This window comes from Lissotriton vulgaris, chromosome 11 (assembly GCF_964263255.1).
Source record: "Lissotriton vulgaris chromosome 11, aLisVul1.2, whole genome shotgun sequence".
Classification (NCBI taxonomy): Eukaryota; Metazoa; Chordata; class Amphibia; order Caudata; family Salamandridae; genus Lissotriton; species Lissotriton vulgaris.
The window spans coordinates 369,852,966-369,873,425 of record NC_141699.1 but is presented as its reverse complement, the minus strand read 5'-3'; the positions used below and the strand labels follow the sequence as shown (position 1 = coordinate 369,873,425).

General features: G+C 45.1%; 1 protein-coding gene across 1 annotated transcript in view; it reads left to right on the top strand.

Moving 5' to 3' along the window:
- The first annotated feature begins 3,775 nt into the window (after positions 1–3,775).
- LMAN2L (lectin, mannose binding 2 like) overlaps positions 3,776–20,460 on the top strand; it is a 338,684-nt gene continuing 321,999 nt past the window's right edge. The window contains exon 1 of the mRNA XM_086943348.1: positions 3,776–3,953. Coding sequence (XP_086799474.1) covers positions 3,812–3,953 — 142 coding nt within the window. The 5' untranslated portion in view covers positions 3,776–3,811. The remainder of the gene's footprint in view (positions 3,954–20,460) is intronic.

The following is a 20,460-nucleotide window of genomic DNA, read 5'->3' as shown; positions in this document are numbered from 1 at the left end:
TAGGGCCTACTACTCTCCACAGCGGCTATCGAAGTTCTCAACTGATTCCACTGTGGCTTGCCCTAAGTGTGGGTTGCTTGCAGCCTCCGACTTACACATGTTCTTTGAATGCCCAGTGCTGTCATCTTACTGGGATTCTATCAGCTCTCTGTTAAAAACATCCCTGGGCTTCGAAATCCCAATCGATGCACTGCTTGTAGTCTTCGGAACATCATTGGAAATCCAAGGCCCTGTCAAAAAACTCCTCTTCTACTGTATCCTATTGGCCAGGAGAGAAATATGCAGGAAATGGAAGGAACCACTGCCTCCCACTGTGTTAGATTGGCGCATCTCAGTTTTACAAACATCTAAAACTGACCTAGTAAGAGCTGGCAACCCCGACAAACGTGGCTTCTGGCACCTTTTAAACTGGTCTAGGTGATTCTTCTCTAGACTGTGTTTTTTTTTTTTTTTCCCACTGTCCGATGATTAACGCTGCTTGGTGTGCTCTCCCCCATTGCTCTATCCAAGGTTGTGGTCCCCCCTATCCTGTATGGGCATTGCATAGCAGCAACATTGCTCCTCTAGAGTTGTCATCTTGCGGCGCTTTTTTGGGAGTGAATGAACAACGCTGAGTGTCAAAACCATATCAGTCGGGCGACGGCACTACCAGTTTACCTGTGACAGCGAAGTTCATACCCCTCTCCTAGTGCACCTAGGTGATTTACTAAGGGCAAAATGAGGACAAAAAAAAAAAAAAAGCCTGGCATCGCAGTGACTTTGGTTTCTGAAATACTCTCTGAAGGCAAAGGGGACATTTTGAGCAGACATCTGAGTATGGAGCTGATAGCACCTCATATGAAACACTTGCGAGTTTGCAGGTGACACTATGTCCTCTGCGGACACAGAACTACAGAGGGCACAGGTTGGGAGTCGCAGGAAGGGATTTGAGTCACATAATTAGTGAAGAAACTATTGCAGTGATCAATGTTCTTCTATATTTTGTTTCAAGAAAATGTTTTTTTCTAGCGGCCGGAAAATGCATGAATTTTCATCCTCTGAAATGGTTCTTAAAACCAGACAATCATGTTTTTAACAATGTGCGCCTCAAGATAATCTAAACTGGCATTTAATTAACAAGCATTGGCATAGCCAAGAGGTCTCGCTTTTGGGGCCTTGCAAGTATTTCGTTATGCAGCACAATATCCTTGGTGCAACAACATCAACTGTTGCATGGCTAAACACGTATAAGGTCCCAAAGGCGAGACCTATTGGCTATGCTAATGCTTATTTTTATTTTTTAGAAACCACAAGCACACGGCTAAACCAAACAAATGCAGTTTTGCCAACTGGTACATGTAGTGTTATGACTTCTACAGAAGAAATGTCCCTTGGAAGGAAATCTGCTGAAAACTGTCTACATTCCCTGGAATGTCCACATTGAAAAATGTGCATTATCCTTGGCTATTTCATTATTTCTTAAATTGTAAGCAAGGCGCTGATTACTGAAGATAACCAGGAGCCTCAGCAGAAATTGGTATTTCATGTAACACTTACAGCAATGCAAGTTTTCTTGCACATGGCTCACTTCATTTTACCAGTATACACCCTAGAAAAGCCTTAAACTTGACTGCTAGGAGATAGATAGAAGAGACATAGGGTTGTGGGTCAAAAACAAAGTGCTGGACGTATGACTGAACGGCATTTAAAGTATGTGAAACACATGAATCCAATGCGAGCCATCTAGCATTACATAAGGGTGGATCGGTCTTAAGTTTGCATAAGAATTTTGCATCCAAAATTTCACTGGAAAAGTCTCTAGTTTTGTTCTCTTTAAATATAAACCTTTGAGCGAGCCACACTTTAAATGAAAAGCACATGCTGATGTAGAAAGATACATTTGTTGACAGCAATCAGCTTCCACTGGCTTCAAAAGATTCTAACGTAAACATGTGACAAGTTTTTACAGTCTCTTCATGGGGTTGGCACTGCACGAGTGAGGTGTACATGAGAGAAACCAGAAAATGGACGATTCTCTCAATTTTAGAAAAGTTTAGTGTTAATTTTCCTTGGTACGTGCTCAAGGGGAAACACTACAAATGAATCACCTAAGGAGCATCAATAATTATATAGGTCATAGCCCCCCCCCCCCCACCGAACCCCTCCTACCACACATCTTTTGAAAGAGCTGCGATACGAACCTGCTGTGGTACCCGCAATCATTAGCAAATAATTATTGCCTGCAATTATTATTTTATCACAACTTCAGAGTGTTTTTTTAAACTCCGAATACAAACACTGGCGCTGCTAGAAAATCCTATTCCTATTTCCATTTTGCTGCCAGACTCTCAGACCATAACAATGCGACTGACATTCTTCTCTTTGAAGTCATATTTTTTATATCTTACACTAAAATGGGCAATTACACCATAAACGGTAATGGCGCCGCAAGTTACCATTACCACTGCCCAGCAGAGGGGCAGGCATGTGCACTAACGCTTTTTACACCATCAGTAAATTAAGTGCGTCACCTGGGAACAAGAACTAATAATAAAAAACTTTGGCAAAAGAAATGTTCATCATGTAAGTAAACCTTTCTCCATCAAAGCTTGCTGATAGAAATCCAATTAGTGCAACTACACATGCAGGATTTTAGCACCCCGCTGTGTACTAGTTTAAAGTATTTGAGGGGTTTTCCTTTCTGCAGCATACCGTTCAACCCCCACAATTACGTATTACAGTCTGTGTGGCTGAAGTGATATTTGAGCACCAAACACTATTCAATTGCACTGACGGCTCGCTCGAGCCACATTCAAATCACCCAACCTCAAATGTCAACTAAATCCGCTGCTGCGCTGAGTATGTGAAAAAATACAAGCATAATCGTGCGAAGCGTGTGATAGTTTAATTAAATAAAAATAACATCCCGCGAAGCGTATGCTCTGAGCATCCCCTAAATGTTTATAAATAAAAGTAACTGGTGAAGCGTGTAAAGTGTAAATAAACAAAAAATAACATCAGCGAAGCTTGTGCAGAACGCACACCAGCCGTGAAGCAGAAGCACCAGTTAATGATTCAGCCAGGAACCTTTCAGCATGCTTGAAGTAAAGGTAACACACACACACAAGCAGAGGCAGGACAACAATAAGAAAAGAGTACTTTCCAAGTCCCATAAATTAATATGAAGAGTAACAGCACAGTTAACAGGGTCAGTCCTCATGAGAGGTTACAAATGTAGAAAAGGAGGGGCTATCTAAACTTATTAACAAATTAAAAGCAGGCCTTTAGAAAGGACAGCAAGATGAACCAATGAAAAAAATGTGAGTTTTTTAAGCCCATATCTTAGATTTAGCATTTCTCCAAGAAAGGGCGCTAGCACTGTCTACTAGGTGAGCCTAAAATGTGGTTCTAGTAGGGAAATCAACAGTGAAAAAAACAGCCCACTTAGCCATGAAACCGGCCCACAATTGCTAAAAAAATCCGACCCACACACTGCTGAATCAAAAAAGCTCATTGGTCACTGCCCGATTGTACTATTGGCTAATCCGACTCTGCCCCATAGAATTCTACAGCGTGGTATGACCTTTGATGACACTGAAATCTTAGACAAACCCTAAGGGGTCAAGCATTGCCGGCCTTTGGTCTTGGGAAAGGCAGGCACGTTGATCGATGTGTTCAGAGACCAATAGAAGTGACCAGCTTAATGCCAGGCAACTGTTTGTATACAAGTAGGAATAGTGAGGAACTAACGACTGGAAGGCGGGTAAAAGCTCATATTCGTCCAATGCGAGCTCTATGGGCGGGGTTTGCTCGCAGGTGAGAGCGGAAGAAAATGGCGTCTGTTGGCGGCTCCCGGTGGCAGAACAACTTTACGGATTTAATTTATATTTTAATTCTTCTCGCGGAGGTCTTACTGGCAGACCAGACTGACGAATATCTGAAGCGGGAGCATTCTCTGAGCAAGCCGTACGGGGGTAAGAAATGGCGCTTGTGGACTCGAGTTAAAGACTAAGATGCAGGCGAACTCTGGGGGTAAAGTGGAGTCACGTGAGAAGGGCAGGCTTGCTGTCAGCTGCTGTTGTTGTGTAATATGTGGTATCCGACGGGATCGTGTATCCCCTTGGTTCGGCAGACTCCGTAGGTCCTGCCTATTGAACACTTTGGACGAGCCCCCAAGCAGCCCCGCCCGCCTCAGGAGAAGGCAGCCTCGGCTCTAGCAGGCAGAAGCAGCTGCGCACCGAGCCGAGCAGCTGTCAGTAATATGCATATTTATCAGCTTTCAGGCTTACTGGGGCACTCGAAAAGGGTGTAAATATATAACATAACTCTTTCATTTCTTTACTCTGCCGTGACCTCTGTATGACTATTTGAACGGACACCCTCGATATATGAACTACTTGTAAAACAAAGGAGAAAAATAACAGGATAGCTCGAATGCAAAACGAAACGATAACATTACGTTAAGGAAATGGGATGAAATCAGTATGAGTTAAAGGTAATTAAAAGGGAGATGACAGTTTCACAGTAATGGGAAATCACGGAAATAATGCAAATATTAAACAGGGAACAAGGAATAATTTCAAGATTGGAAAAGAACAGAGAGAATGCATTACAGAACAAGCATTGGAAATGCAATAGGGCTCGCATTAGGAAAGTTTGAGCTATTGGTCTTATAAATGTTTTTTTTTTATTTAGGTGTTATTTTTGTAAATTTCTAAATTAATAGCTTTGCCATTTACAATGCCAATAGTTATAACTTTCGCGACACCGATCACATTTCTAATGCAATATATGTTGCATTTACGTTACTTAGATGTATTGATATTACAAATAACAATGGCTTTTAATTTTTTTAAATAATTAATACTTAACCCCATGCACGCTACGCGTTTTCCCGTTGTGCGCTGACTTTTTTAAAATCCTGCGGTTCATGACGAGCTCAGCTCGTCATGAGCGTACAACAGGCGTAACTCATGACGAGCTGAGCTCGTCATGAGCGTCAAAGGGGTTAAATAAAAGTGATTGTAATTTATAATGGCAATAGCTTAAACTTTTGTAAATAACTTTTGTGAAGAATATGTTCAGTGCATAATATTGTGACAAAAATCCAAGAACAGAAGTGAAATAGTAACATCTTTTTGTGACATGTGTAATAAAGCTTGAAACATTGAGAGAACATATTTGAACCAGCTGTTGTTGAATGGTTGCACAGATTGATGGTGTGGTGGCGCGGAGTGATGTTGTGGTGGCGACGAGTGATGCTGTGGCGTTCAGTGCTGCTGTGGTAGCGCATAGTGATGTTGAGGTGCCCCTGAGTGATGCTGTTGTGATGCGATAGATAGAGTAAGGGCGATAGATAGAGGGAGAGCGATAGATAGATAGATAGATGGAGATAGATGGAGATAGATAGATGGATAGATGGATAGATAGATAGATAGAGGGCGATAGATAGATAGAGTGAGTGCGATAGATAGATAGAGTGAGGGCAATAGATAGATAGAGGGAGGGCAATAGATAGATAGAGGGAGGGCGATATAGACAGATAAGGTGAGGGCGATAGATAGACAGATAGAGTGAGGGCGATAGATAGATAGAGTGAGGGCGATCGATAGAGTGGGTGCAACTTTTCTGAACTTCGCTTGAACCCCACTAGTGTGTGACTGGAACGCAGGAAAGACCCTGTATTTAGCTGGTGGAATAGAAACATGCGTCAGTATGCCTTATAGTGTGGTGACACCACTTCTATCCCACCTGCCCACCCCTTATCTACTCTTTAGAGTAAGGGCGATAGATAGAGGGAGAGCGATAGATAGATAGATAGATGGAGATAGATGGAGATAGATGGAGATAGATGGAGATAGATAGATAGATAGATAGATAGATAGATAGATAGATAGATAGATAGATGTTATGTTATGTTATAAGCCATTTTTAAAGCGCTCGTACGCCCATGGGCTTCATGGCGCTATCGGAAGGAAGAAGTAATACATGTTGCTGTGAAAACTACTACAAATAGGCTTGCTCAAACAGCCAGGTCTTCAAGGCATGTCTAAACGTGAGCAGATCTTTACTATGTCTGAGTGGCAGAGGTAACGAATTCCAAAGGGTAGCAGCGAGGTGGTGAAAGCAGCTGCCCCCTTGTCGTTTCCTTTTGAATCGAGACACCACCACTAGTGTTTTCTGGGCAGATCGAAGGTGTCGTGTGGGGACATATTTTGCCACTAGGTTTTTAATAAAAATTGGTCCACAATTATTTAAGGCTCTGAAGGTTATACAGCAGGTTTTAAAAGCTATTCTCTGGGCCACAGGTAACCAGTGTAGCTCCTTCATGCCTGATTTGATTGAGTGCCTCTTGGGTGTTTTAGTTATGAGTCTGGCTGCTTGGTTCTGGACCAATTGGAGTCTTTTCAAGAGTCCCAATGGTAAGCCTAAATAAATGCTGTTTGAAAAGTCTAGACGGGACAGCACCAGGGCTATAGTGACTTGAATGAGGGCAGAGTGTGTAAGGAACTGAGCAATTTTTTTTATTTTGCGGAGCTGAAAAAAACTTGCTGACACCACTGCACCTACTTGAGAGTGCAGCGATAGATCTGATCTTAAAGTGACCCCCAAGCTTTTTACTGAGGCTGAACTAACAGGAGGAGTTCCCATATCGGTGGGCCAAAAATGGGGGCCCCAGCTGGGTTCGCTTTTCCCGGGCAAGAGTAGTTCCGTCTTTCCAGGGTTCAGCTTAAGGTGATTATCATTCATCCAACCTTGGATATGCCTCATGGTCTTCTGAAATTCAGTCACTGCATCGGGTGTATTGAGAGTGAATACCAATTGTAAGTCATCAGCGTAATTGTACGCTGTGACTTTGAATTTTTTGAGAGAGAATAAAAGGGGACGGAGGTACAAATTAAATAGCAGGGGGGAAAGTGATGAGCCCTGCGGGACCCCACAAATGGAGTGATGTCTGGTAGCCGTGAATGTTCCCAGTTGTACTGCTTGGGTTCGGCCATCAATAAAGGATGCGATCCACCTCAGAGCAGAACCCCTAAGGCCGGCCTGTTCGACACGGTTGAGTAAGATGTTATAGTCAACCGTGTCGAACGCGGCCGACAAGTCCAGCAGTATCAGAGCCTGCTGTACGTCTGCATCTGCATTGGCCCTGAGTGTGTCCTGCACCGCCAAAATCACCGCCTCAGTTGAGTGGCCCGGGCGGAAACCTGCTTGATTAGGTTCCAGATAGTTCGATGTCTCCATAAAATTAGAGATACAACTGGAAACATGAGCCTCCAGGATCTTGGAGAGGAAAGGCAGGAGGGAAATGGGTCTATAATTAGACAAGTCGGCAGGGTCTTTTCCAGGTTTCTTTGTCAATGGAATAAGGAGGGCATTTTTAAAATCTGTGGGAACCTTGCCCTGTGAAAGGGATTCATTAAGAATCGGGAGAATAGCTTGTGGAAATGTGATGCCAATTTCCTTGATAATGTGTGGTGGACATATGTCATTGGGTGAACCTGATTTAACCCGAGTCAGCAGTTCAAGGAAAGATTTATGGTCAATCTTGGGTAGCATTTCGAGAGTGTTTGGGTTCGGATTGTCTTCGCCATTGTAAACTAAGTTACAAGAGGGTGCAATGCTTTGTTTTATGGAGAGTATTTTATTTAGGAAGTAGTCATTTAAAGCGTCACAGAGATTGCGTGAAGGGACTGTCGGAAGGGCTGAGCGTTCATCATTGCACAGATCGTGGACAATTTGAAAAATTTCTTTAGTTTGATTTTGGGATTTCAGAACTTTCTCTGAGAAATAAGATGTTTTCTTCTCAAGTAAGATTTTCTTATATTTTTTCCTGGTTTGTAGATAGGTCTCCTTATCTGATATATAGTAATGAGATCGCCATTTCCTTTCACTCTGGCGGACTTCTAGTTTAAGTTGTTTTAGTTCGGGGGTGAACCATTTGTGAGCCTCACTGTGCCGGGAGCGGGAAAAGGTCACAGCGGGTGCATGCATGTCAGCAGCTTTAAGAATGGCTGCGGTAAGGGTGGAGTTCATGCAATCTATATCTCCGTCATTATCATGATGTGGCAGGGTGGTGGACAGGGTATCTAAGAAAGCTGGTAGATTTATATTCCTCCATTTACGGGTTGTCCCGGCCACTGCTGTTGACACTTTCTGGTACCCCTTAACCATAAGGGTGAAGTGAATAAAATGGTGGTCAGACCAGATACAGGGCAGAATCGTGATGGGGGGGATAGTAATATTCTGTGACCAGATTTGATCCAAGTTGTGGCCTTTTTCGTGCGTTGGGGATAGTACATGCTGGGTCATATTGATGTCATTAAGAGATTCTAGGAGTTCTCTTGCCTGCAGATCGACACTAGGTTTGTCGAACCAGAGGTTTAAATCCCCCACTAGAACAGTTTTAGAATAGTTGGTTACCATTGAGGCCATTTGTTCTGTGAGACATGTAGTAAATGTGGGCATGGAGTGAGGGGGGCGGTAGAGTAGGACTATGGCTAAAGCACCACTGTCGGTATCAGTTTTCAAGACAATGTTCTCCGTACCAGTCAGTGACAAAGGGGGGAGAGATATAAAATTATGTGATTTATGTATGATAGCGGCCACACCACCACCAAGTTTACCAGGGGTGCGGTTTGCAGCTAAAATGTAGTAGTCGGAGGGGAGTGTCGCTAGTATATCGGGCAGAGACTCTTCCGTCAGCCAAGTTTCTGTGAGTAGCAGTAAGTCCGGTCTCTGAGTAGACAATAATAAGAAGATGTCAACCTGGTGTTTAACCAGTGATCTAGTATTCAGATACAAGCATTTAAGGTTTAGGAGTGGTTGGTTAATGCTGGGGGAGGAGCTAGTTAAAAAAGTGCTACGTTTGTGTCTGGGTCCAGTAAGTATAGATTTAGATATGCCCAGATCGCTGGTCTTTTTGAGTATATGTCGAGGCAGTGAAGGGACGGCGGAGTTAATAGGTTTTAGATCAAGTATTTCTTGGGAGGAATAGGTGTATAGGGGGGCAGAGCCTATAGCCCCTAGTCCCGGCCGGTCGCGGACGGGCGCAGACGGGCTTACCTTAGGCGCACCTTCGGCGCGCCATCGTCGCGCCCGCTGCGCCCGTCCGCTGCGCTCCCTGACACACATTGCCTCTTGTAGCCTGTCTCCCCAGAGCACTGGACCGCTAACTCCGGCCAGGCTCGGTATCCACCCACCCCAAGATGGCGCCTCCCCCTCCCCTCACGGCGATCAGCCGGCTGGGAGGAATCGAGGGAGGGTGTAGGAGGAGCGGGAGAGCGGCTGCAGCAACCTGTTAACTTTAAAATAGGTTAAAATGCACACAACGTAATTTTTGTGAACAGACTAAAAACAATCGGATTTTTAAAATGTTTCAGAGCTTCGCTACCACAGCAGGCAGAATGCGGCTATGCAAGCAGTTTCCAATACACACCACGCAGATCTCCCCAGCAAGCCCCGGGCGCTGCCACCACCCTTAGAGCTTACCGCGCAATGCGGTGTGTTGGTCCTCTTGTAGCCTGTCTCCCCAGAGCGCTGGACCGCTAACTCCGGCCAGGCTCGGTATCCACCCACCCCAAGATGGCGCCTCCCCCTCCCCTCACGGCGATCAGCCGGCTGGGAGGAATCAAGGGAGGGTGTAGGAGGAGCGGGAGAGCGGCTGCAGCAACCTGTTAACTTTAAAATAGGTTAAAATGCACACAACGTAATTTTTGTGAACAGACTAAAAACAATCGGATTTTTAAAATGTTTCAGAGCTTCGCTACCACAGCAGGCAGAATGCGGCTATGCAAGCAGTTTCCAATACACACCACGCAGATCTCCCCAGCAAGCCCCGGGCGCTGCCACCACCCTTAGAGCTTAGGGTAGATAGATAGAGGGCGATAGATGGATAGAGTGAGTGCGATAGATAGATAGAGTGAGGGCAATAGATAGATAGAGGGAGGGCAATAGATAGATAGAGGGAGGGCGATAGATAGACAGATAGAGTGAGGGCGATAGATAGATAGAGTGAGGGCGATCGATAGAGTGGGTGCAACTTTTCTGAACTTCGCTTGAACCCCACTAGTGTGTGACTGGAACGCAGGAAAGACCCTGTATTCAGCTGGTGGAATAGAAACATGCGTCAGTATGCCTTATAGTGTGGTGACACCACTTCTATCCCACCTGCCCACCCCTTATCTACTCTTTAAACCCATTGACTCAAGAGAAAGAAAGAAAGAGAGAAAGGGAAAGAAAGAAAGAAAGGGAAGGGGAAAGAAAGAGAAAGGGAAAGGAAAAAAGAGAGAAGGAAAGGGAAATAAAGAAAGAGAAAGAAAGAGAAAGAAATAAAAAGAAAGACATAGGGAAAGTGAAAGTAAGAAAGAGAGAAAGAAAGAGAAAGAAGAGAGAAAGAAAGAGAGAAAGAGAGAAAGAAAGAGAGAAAGAAAGAAAGAAAGAGAGAAAGAAAGAAAAAGCAAGAAAGAGAGAAAGAAAGAAAGAGAAAGAAAGAAAGAAAGAAAGAAAGAAAGAAAGAAAAACAGAGAGAAAGGGAAAGACAGAAAGAAAGAAACAAATAGAAAGAAAGACAAAGAAAGACAGAGAGAAAAAGAAAGGAAGGAAGGAAGGAAATGGAAGGAAGAAAGAAAAAGGAAGGAAGAAAGAAAGAAAGAAAGACATTGGTGTGGTAACTAGTATGTGCTGAGTGACCGAGAACTTAGATGTCTGGTAAAACAGACACCCACGTGGGCAGCTGGGCCGACCTGGTTTCTGTACACAGAGCTCAGGGGAACAGCCTCAGCAGACTCCAGCTTTCACTGAGGGCATTTCAAAGTTCCAGACTGCATTTTAACTCGGGCTGACGTCATTTCAATTGAAAGGCAGACATTCGGGGAGGAGCTTGTCTCCTCGCTCTACAAATTACTAAGTGACTCTACCAACAAGTCGAAACAAGCAAAAGAAGACCTCAAACACACTTACAGTCACATATCACATCCTAAACAAAAACACGAACACACACACCAATGGAGGTCACCACAGATACCTGAAAACAAACACTTTCTTTCGAAGAGAGACAAGTATACATATACGCATACACAAAAAGTTAGACCGGGATACATACTTATGAGCACAAGCTTGACCTAAAAAACCTGTAAATATGTTGTGTGTCTACAGCATTGATGACGCTGTAAGTTCACAGTGCCTCTGCGCCACAAAATAAAATGTCTCCTGTACTTCTAAGACTGTTTTCATTTTGCGCCTGGTGCACATGAAAGAGCACACAAAAACACATCAATAAACTTTTGTACACAGCAGAGTTGAACAGTTTCTAATTGTGTACTTTGATCCAACTGAATACTGTTTTCTGAAAAGAGGCCTTGACGTTATGCAAAAGGGCTCCTGAAAAAGCATCTTTCACTAAAGTGCCCAAATTCTAAATCGGTCCCTCCGCTGCTCTAACCATGATCACCAGCCGGCACCGAGGCTTTAACTGCGTGCGTGAAGCACACTGTGTGATTCGTTTAACCTGTCATTCTTTCATGCACTTATTTATTTGTAGGTGTTTGTTAGTTGATTCACTCAGGCATTCAAAACGCTTTTCTGTCAACAGCTTTGCGTACACTGAAGCGCTTGAGTTGAGAGTCGTGCGCAATACAAGACCAGTGTTTTACAATCCTGGCTACCCCACTCGATCAAAGTGTGTGATCCCTGGTAAATCGCCTCATGTCCTTGATTTCGCTTTTCTGTCAACAGCTTTGCGTGCACTGAAGCGCTTGAGTTGAGAGTCGTGCGGCTGTTGAACAGAGCATTTACCATCCCCCTCTGCATGAAAATAATTTAAAAATACATTAAAGCTGTTGCTGTTCTTAAAGTTAAAGCGGCGGCCATCAGTATGAAAATAATTAGAAACGAAGGGAAGAATAGGGAGAGTAAGGGGAGACGCACAAAATAATTTAAAAATACATTAAAGCTGTTGCTGTGCTTAAAGTTAAAGCGGCGGCCATCAGTATGAAAATAATTTGAAACGAAGGGAAGAATAGGGAGAGTAAGGGGAGACGCACAAAATAATTTAAAAATACATTAAAGCTGTTGCTGTGCTTAAAGTTAAAGCAGCGGCCATCAGTATGAAAATAATTAGATAGTAGGGGAGAGTAAGGGGAGACGCACGGGGAGCAGCAGCCTTTGATGTGCCGACCGGCCGTGGGCAGTGAATAATTAGAGGAGGAGATATGCCAGAGCTCACGCTGGGGACAGCTTGTGGGAGGGAGGCTGGTGGCTTTGATGCTGTGCACGAGCTTTTTCGCGGGCACAGCATCAAATCGCCCCTTTGGGTAAGCTCTGGATAGGCCATAATATGTCTCGACATCTGCAATGCTTGCGCATTGGCAGAGGTCGAGCCCTAAAAATGGAGAAAAAAACATTTTGGCTTTTTAATAAAAAACATACTCAAAACCTTAAAGATAATAAATATATGGAAAGAAGAGCCTGTGCATGAGCTGTACCTTGAAAATATTTGAATTAACATTTGTATGCTTTGACATTAATAGGTTAAATTTCAGTGCTGCACTGAGAGGTACTTCTTAAAAGTGATAGGGGGAGATTTACAAGCCCTGTGTGCCTCTTTTACGTCGCCGTTGCGTCACTTTTGTGATGCAGCGACGGCGCAAAAGATGCGCCATGCTGCGGGGTATTTACAATGTGACGCACCTGGGAGATGCGTCACGTTGTAAAGCCCTGTGCCAGAAGTAGGGGTTCCAGCGCAAGAGCGCCTTCCAAAACTGGCTGAGTGAAATCTAAAAGATTTCACTCAGTCACTTTTGAGCCTATGCTGCGTCAAAACCCTGCGCCTGCTTGAAGCAGGCGTAAGGCTTGACGCAGCATTGTAAAGATAGGGACCCCCAGAGAATTGCTGTAGCTGCGACTCAACTCCAGCAATGCGCAGCCTTTACGGCACATATGCGTCATGCATCTGTGCCGTTCTTTCTTTGTAAATGCGGTGCATCCATGGCTGCGGAGCCGTGGCGCACAATAACTGGCGCATCCCTGTTGATATGCAGGGATGCGCCAGTTATTGTAAATCTGCCCCTCTGTTCCTTCAACATAGATTTAGAACCATTTCTCTCCGCCCTTAAACTGGTGACAGTACCATTAGTAAAATAAGAGGCAGGGTAGTTTTTATTTGAACCCTGTCTGTGTCCTAGATCACTATCAAGTTGCATTATGGTCTATTAAATCAATCACAGTAGGCTTTTGTGCAGCTGGTATTCTGAAATCATATATTTGAAAGTGCTATGCCTAAGATCACAAAATGTAAGCAGGGAAGCCGTGATTTATCCAGGGTTTCTGGTTTCACTTTGTGAAAATCAGTCACTAAATGGGTATAATTTTGTCCCCTTATTATGTTAAGGCTTTGTTTTGACCTCTTTGTACAATTTTCTGCAATTTTTATATAACGCAAACTCAACCCCTAAGATACTGGAGTGCTTTATATCAGCAATATTTACATTAAACATGGTCACGTTTCTTTTGACATGGGTAGGTTAAGTGATTTGCCTAGAAGCAGGTGTTGAGACTTGAACCTGGTTACTCAGTTCCAATGCCGACAGCGCTGGCAGTAAATGTCAGGGTAGAACAAAGATGAGCAGAAGGGTAGAGCATTTGGGGCCTGGGGCCTGCTGCCTGTGCCCTGGGTCAAGCATAGCCGCCAAGGTTTCAGATTGCGTACGTGTGACATTATCATAATTTCAGTGTAATTATGAGTGACATTCAACGACCATGAGTGACACTTTCTCACAAACAAAATCAAGCAATGAAAATGAGGGAAACATATATAAATATCAGGAAAGACACCAATGGGGGCGTGGCTTGGCTGGCTGCAAGATGGCCACACTCTAAGTGGGCTCTGCAGACCAAGCCCAAGATCCGTTAAAATCCTGCAGACGACGGCCTTCTCAATAGTTGCAATTGGTGCACCCTGTTAGATCCTCTCCTCACCTGCGGCATCGCTTGGAGCTCTTTTCACCTCCTGAGATCGTTCACGAACTGGGAGCTGCCGCCCATCTGAGGCGTTGGGATTACACCTCATGGGCCTGCGGGGGCCCGACCACTTTGCTTCTGCTGTCATCGGGGCTGCCTGGGACTCCGTGCAGCCAGAGGGTCGATGGTGGCGGGGCTGGAGGCGCACGCGCTGAAGTGCCTTGCCCGGGCCTAGGGTGCTCCGGCGCCATATTCCACCCTCACTCCTGCTTGGTGCCACCCCTGCTCGCTCTCAGTGCCTGGGCCTGGTAACGCGAGTGGTGTGCCCCCCGCACCTCCCATTCGTGTTTGCCCCGGGTTGTGCGCGCTCCTCGCCCCACTGCTGCGGTGCTGTGCGGGGATCTCTGGTCCCACTCTCACCTCTGCGACCTCTCTCGGCGGATTGTGACGCCGCCGCCCACCACACACGACATCAGGGGCCTAGCCTCACAGAGGCCTATTCTGTCTCCCCACGCCCAACCTGTGACCTGACACTGCATGCTGGATCTGTGCCGGACGGGTACATCCTGTGGCTGGATGAACAAAAGAAGGGGGTTCCCCGTGGGTTACTTAGAGATATAGGCAGGCCATAGGGGGGAAAACAACTGTGAATAGAACAAAAGAAAGCACCCTGCCTAGGGATATAATGGCCCTAGCTGGAGGGTCCAACAAGTATATGAAAAGGGGTGATTAACCTAGGAGCTGACACTGCACACAACAAACACAAGGTCAATCCAAGTAGACTCTACAGACCATATTAGAAATATGTTTTTATTTCTTTTAGATATATTTTTCTTAGAATTGAGGTAACAAAAATATAAAAGGTGAATTGTACTTTAGTTTCACGTGATACATTTAGAGCATAAAAAAGACATACACTGATATGGGGACAACAGCGGAAGGGGAAATAGTGCTACATTAAGACCTACCCAGTACCAGCCACACTTCAAACACACTATCACACTTACTTATATGTATTCTCACTATACCTCATATTCTACCATCCAACTTTCATTCTTCCATTCATTCTTCTAATCCTGGCGTGTGCAACACATAGATGGTCAATATGTTGCATGGATCGGGATGTTGATCCAGGCAGATGACTTTTACTATGGGTCCTGATGTAATTAGGACAAAGAACCGTATTCCTGGAGACACAAGCCGATGCGCGTTTCGGTGACAGGCCGATGAGGCCACACCTTCGTCAGGGCTAGGGGCAGTATACTGGGAGGGACACAAGTATAAAATCTGAAAGATAGAAAGCAAAAAGGTCTCAATTTTCTGTTCTATATATATGTAATACTAATCAAACAGATATATATATCCAACATATACTTTTCATTGTTCTAGTTCATTTTAACATTTTAAACACACATTGAATATAGGTGCGATACACATAATGTTGACCTTTTGTAGCTGTGCAATGTCAAACTACCTAGAGATACTCCCTGGGGTAGATTCCCTATTACGTGGAATCTATAAAAGGCATAGTGATAGCCTAGACTAAATGAACCGTAGAGCATATTTCATAACAAAGTTCATACATACATATTTTTGAGGCTATATACACACTTTCATTCTTGCACACACATGACCAAGTTATTAAAATAGGGCCCAGAGTCCTAAAGGACAAGTTGTTATATTTTTCATCAGTATTAATTGCGGGTTTCAGCTATAGACCGAACATTTAGTTCCTTATTATATATAGAGAAAAATGGAGGATGGTTGTTGGCTTGTTCTGTCAAACATACACAATGTTATTTACCTGTATATTTTTCTATTAGGGAGAACCACAGGCGTATGGTTGGATCTGCTGCACTGGGAGGCTAATATGTTTAACTTTCATTTACTGGACTCCAGAAATATTGATCCTATAGTGGAAGTAGATTAAAAACCTTATTATATATGTTATAAATCATGGCAGTGGTAGAGTTAGATATCTGATCTGACAGTTTCAGGGTATGACATGTTTTTAAATCGATAATCTATATCATAGTAAGCCTATGGTCGAGCTTTATATCAATTCCAGGTTCCTTTAGTAGTGGGTTAGACTAGCAAGTTATCGTCGCTCATATAGTTCCAAATCACATTTGAACAGATCGCTATATTTCCATGAGTTATCAATGGGGTCTTATTGGCTAATCTCAGTTTACCATAAACAAGATGTCATATCCGGCACAATGTACCTGAAACGTCTTGAGAAAATGAAATCAAGTGATAGTAGAAATGGGCTAAATTTTCAGGCACAGGGGGTTGATAATTTCCAGACCACTCCCTGTAGGGAAGATAAAACACGCTTATTATGGCCCTTATTTGACTATATAGTCCAACCGTCGAATAGGTAAATTGCATAGCCTTATTTACCTGGATATGTCACTAATCCAAAGGCAATATCCAGCGAAATTCTGATCAAGAGCAGGACGATTTGAGAGGCGGTATACGGGCTCTGTATTTCCGATGGTTTTAAGACGGCACACGGCTATCAGTCAAAGTTTCTATAGGGAAGGGGGATAAGATTAGCACATAAAGGTAAAACATCCCTGAGATTTTTTACGTAGTCGAGAATAATAGATGTCAGATATACATACCGGAAAAATCGGTGCGCACATCTGTACTGTGTTTTCTATCACACGGAAGGACGGGTCACTCAAATTCCTAGTGGCGATTAATAGAAAGAAAAGGGGGAAGCCCATTACTAGCATGATTCACCCGGTCCCGTTTAAAAAATACCACATAGCCACTTCGGGATAGTTACCTTCCAGGAATAGACAAGCGTTTTTAAATGGAGTTCCGCCGACTTCTCCACTCGGCCTACTGCCATGAAGGAAGACGGGTCAATGAGGTTCCTAGTGGCGAAATAACAAGAGATGGAACCTGTTACGTATATCTAATATCCGGTACCTTCTACTCCCCAGATAAGCATTCTAGGACAATTACCTTCGAAGCGAGGACCGTCTTCTTCGAATGGGGTTCCGCCGACTGGACCGGTCGACCTACTACGGGAGACAGGATTCTCGCCTGTTTCCTTTCTATCCCTATTTAAATAGGGGAATATTCGCGCCTCACGGGAAGCTGGACCAGCTGTGTTGGTGGTGCGCGACCATCGACGACGGACTCATTTCTCCTATACAGCGTCCAGTCGCCATCTTGTGTAAACTAATAGAGCACTGAAACGCTAGTTACCAGCCTTATTTCCACTGGAAGTAATGACGCGGCCATCTTGGGTAAACTGGCTAAGGGCTGTCAAACGTTAGAGACAGACCTGATGGTTATCGTAATTATATAGCGATTTATATAGCGACCATATTCAAATATAGGGTTCCAAGTCCAATTCAGCCAAAGGTAAGCGCTGCAGTCCTGAAGGACACTTGATGCATTTTTAAACTTGTTTGCGTGATCGGCGCTACTGGGTCGCGCCTATTAATTAATTACTATTACTCTGCCCATTTTACTGTGCGTGGCGTTTTTGCCGCTTTATTTTTTAAATTGAATTCCGCGCTGTTTGGGAGGGAACGGGGACTCTTAGGACATTACAAGCACCTAAAATATTGAAAGCACTCACCGCTGCTTTAGCGGGCCTTTAGCTGCTTCTTCCTTGCGTGGGGGACATCTTGGACGAGGTAGTGCCGTTTTGCGGCAGACATCTTAGGTAGCAGGCTAGTTGTTGGGTGACGTGTCAGGCACACAGGAGCCCATTTAAGACAGATAGATTGGGCGCTCCCCCTGAAAGGTAAGCGCTGCAGTCCTGAAGGACACTTGATGCATTTTTAAACTTGTTTGCGTGATCGGCGCTACTGGGTCGCGCCTATTAATTAATTACTATTACTCTGCCCATTTTACTGTGCGTGGCGTTTTTGCCGCTTTATTTTTTAAATTGAATTCCGCGCTGTTTGGGAGGGAACGGGGACTCTTAGGACATTACAAGCACCTAAAATATTGAAAGCACTCACCGCTGCTTTAGCGGGCCTTTAGCTGCTTCTTCCTTGCGTGGGGGACATCTTGGACGAGGTAGTGCCGTTTTGCGGCAGACATCTTAGGTAGCAGGCTAGTTGTTGGGTGACGTGTCAGGCACACAGGAGCCCATTTAAGACAGATAGATTGGGCGCTCCCCCTGAAAGGTAAGCGCTGCAGTCCTGAAGGACACTTGATGCATTTTTAAACTTGTTTGCGTGATCGGCGCTACTGGGTCGCGCCTATTAATTAATTACTATTACTCTGCCCATTTTACTGTGCGTGGCGTTTTTGCCGCTTTATTTTTTAAATTGAATTCCGCGCTGTTTGGGAGGGAACGGGGACTCTTAGGACATTACAAGCACCTAAAATATTGAAAGCACTCACCGCTGCTTTAGCGGGCCTTTAGCTGCTTCTTCCTTGCGTGGGGGACATCTTGGACGAGGTAGTGCCGTTTTGCGGCAGACATCTTAGGTAGCAGGCTAGTTGTTGGGTGACGTGTCAGGCACACAGGAGCCCATTTAAGACAGATAGATTGGGCGCTCCCCCTGAAAGGTAAGCGCTGCAGTCCTGAAGGACACTTGATGCATTTTTAAACTTGTTTGCGTGATCGGCGCTACTGGGTCGCGCCTATTAATTAATTACTATTACTCTGCCCATTTTACTGTGCGTGGCGTTTTTGCCGCTTTATTTTTTAAATTGAATTCCGCGCTGTTTGGGAGGGAACGGGGACTCTTAGGACATTACAAGCACCTAAAATATTGAAAGCACTCACCGCTGCTTTAGCGGGCCTTTAGCTGCTTCTTCCTTGCGTGGGGGACATCTTGGACGAGGTAGTGCCGTTTTGCGGCAGACATCTTAGGTAGCAGGCTAGTTGTTGGGTGACGTGTCAGGCACACAGGAGCCCATTTAAACCTGCCACTATGCTTACGCGCAGCGTATGCGCGCAGCGGGCGCGCCTTGGGCACGCCGGAGGCTCGCCAGAGGCAAGCCCATCTATGCCCATCTATGCCCATCTATGCCCATCTATGCCCATCCAGGACCAGACGGGACCCGGGGCCAGAACCCCTGGTCCGCGTATCATTTATGGCAGAGGTGAGCTTATGAAAATGAGCTTGCGATGCACACCACTTGAGGAGGGAAGCGAGGGGACGCTTCGACAGCTAGGACTATGGAAGTCTTATGATAAAAATCGCGATAGGGCTCTCGCTCACAAAACGGGGGTGGTGCATTTCGGACTGCTAAATACACGTTCTCTCCAGAAACATTGTGGTGAGGTTTTTACGCTGCTGGAAGATGGGGAATTCGACGTGTTGGGGATCACGGAGACATGGCTGGAGGATTCCTCGCTACCGGAACTGGTGGCGGCCCTACCGGCAAGTTTCTCGGTCCTTCATCGCAACAGAGCGGGAGAGAAAAGAGGGGGAGGGGTGGCTCTTTTCTTCAGTGACCGCTTGCGCGGAGAAACAATTCTGGCCGAGGATATAGGCGGGGCGGAGGTTCTAGGTGTTAAACTCAGGCTGGGGACAGATTGTCTAACTATCCTGGTAGTCTACCGTCCTCCTTGGGCCTCGCCGGAGTTTCCGGATTTATTTCTGAAACTGGTACAGGACATGCGCTCGAGGTTCGATAATTTAGTCATCTTGGGAGACTTTAATTATCACTGGGAGCTCACCCCAAGAGAAGGGCAGGCTGGACATATTGACGAGGTACTGTCCTCCGTAGGTTTAACTCAGCAGGTAAGGGGACCGACACATGTGAAAGGTCACATGCTCGACCTAGTTTGGTCGTCAATACCGGTACAGGGATCGACAACCTCACAACCGTGTGTCTGGTCAGACCATTACTTACTGAAGGGTGCCCTCTTGATGAACCTGCTCAAATCGAAACCAGCAGTAGGTCAGAGGCTGGTGAGGAAATGGAAAAACATCAATGGTGATAAGATGGTGGCACATCTGTCAGCAAATTATCCTCAGACACGGTTAGTTGATAATCCTGATGCCCTCTGTGATAACCTAGAGGAGAGGCTTCGTAGCGCGTCGACCATGTGGCGCCAGCACGCAGGGTCAATCTAGCGAATAGAGGACGGAGGTCCCCTTGGTATAACGACGCCCTAAGGGAGAAAAAGAGGGTCGTGCGCAAGACGGAGAGAGCCTGGCGTAAAGCCTATGATACGAAGGCGAGAAGCGTCTATCTGCTTGAACTAGCGAATTATAAGCAGGCAATTACAGCTAGGAAGGCAGAATTCTATGAAGAAAGGATCATCACAGCGACAAACCCTCAAAAAGAAGTTTTCCGAGTCCTAAATGAACTTAAAAAAGTGAAAGAACAGAGGCCGGAGTTCACTCTAGAGGACTGCCAGAGATTTCAGAATTTTTTCACCAGCAAAATTGCGGATCTTAATTCGGAAATTGCCTGTACCCCCATACATGCTTGCCCTCCACTGGCCACGTCGGCCAAAAAGCCGGTGGCTAGACCTCTGGAGCTTCTTCCCCCCATTATGAAGGAGGACCTGCCCAGGCTTATCGGGAG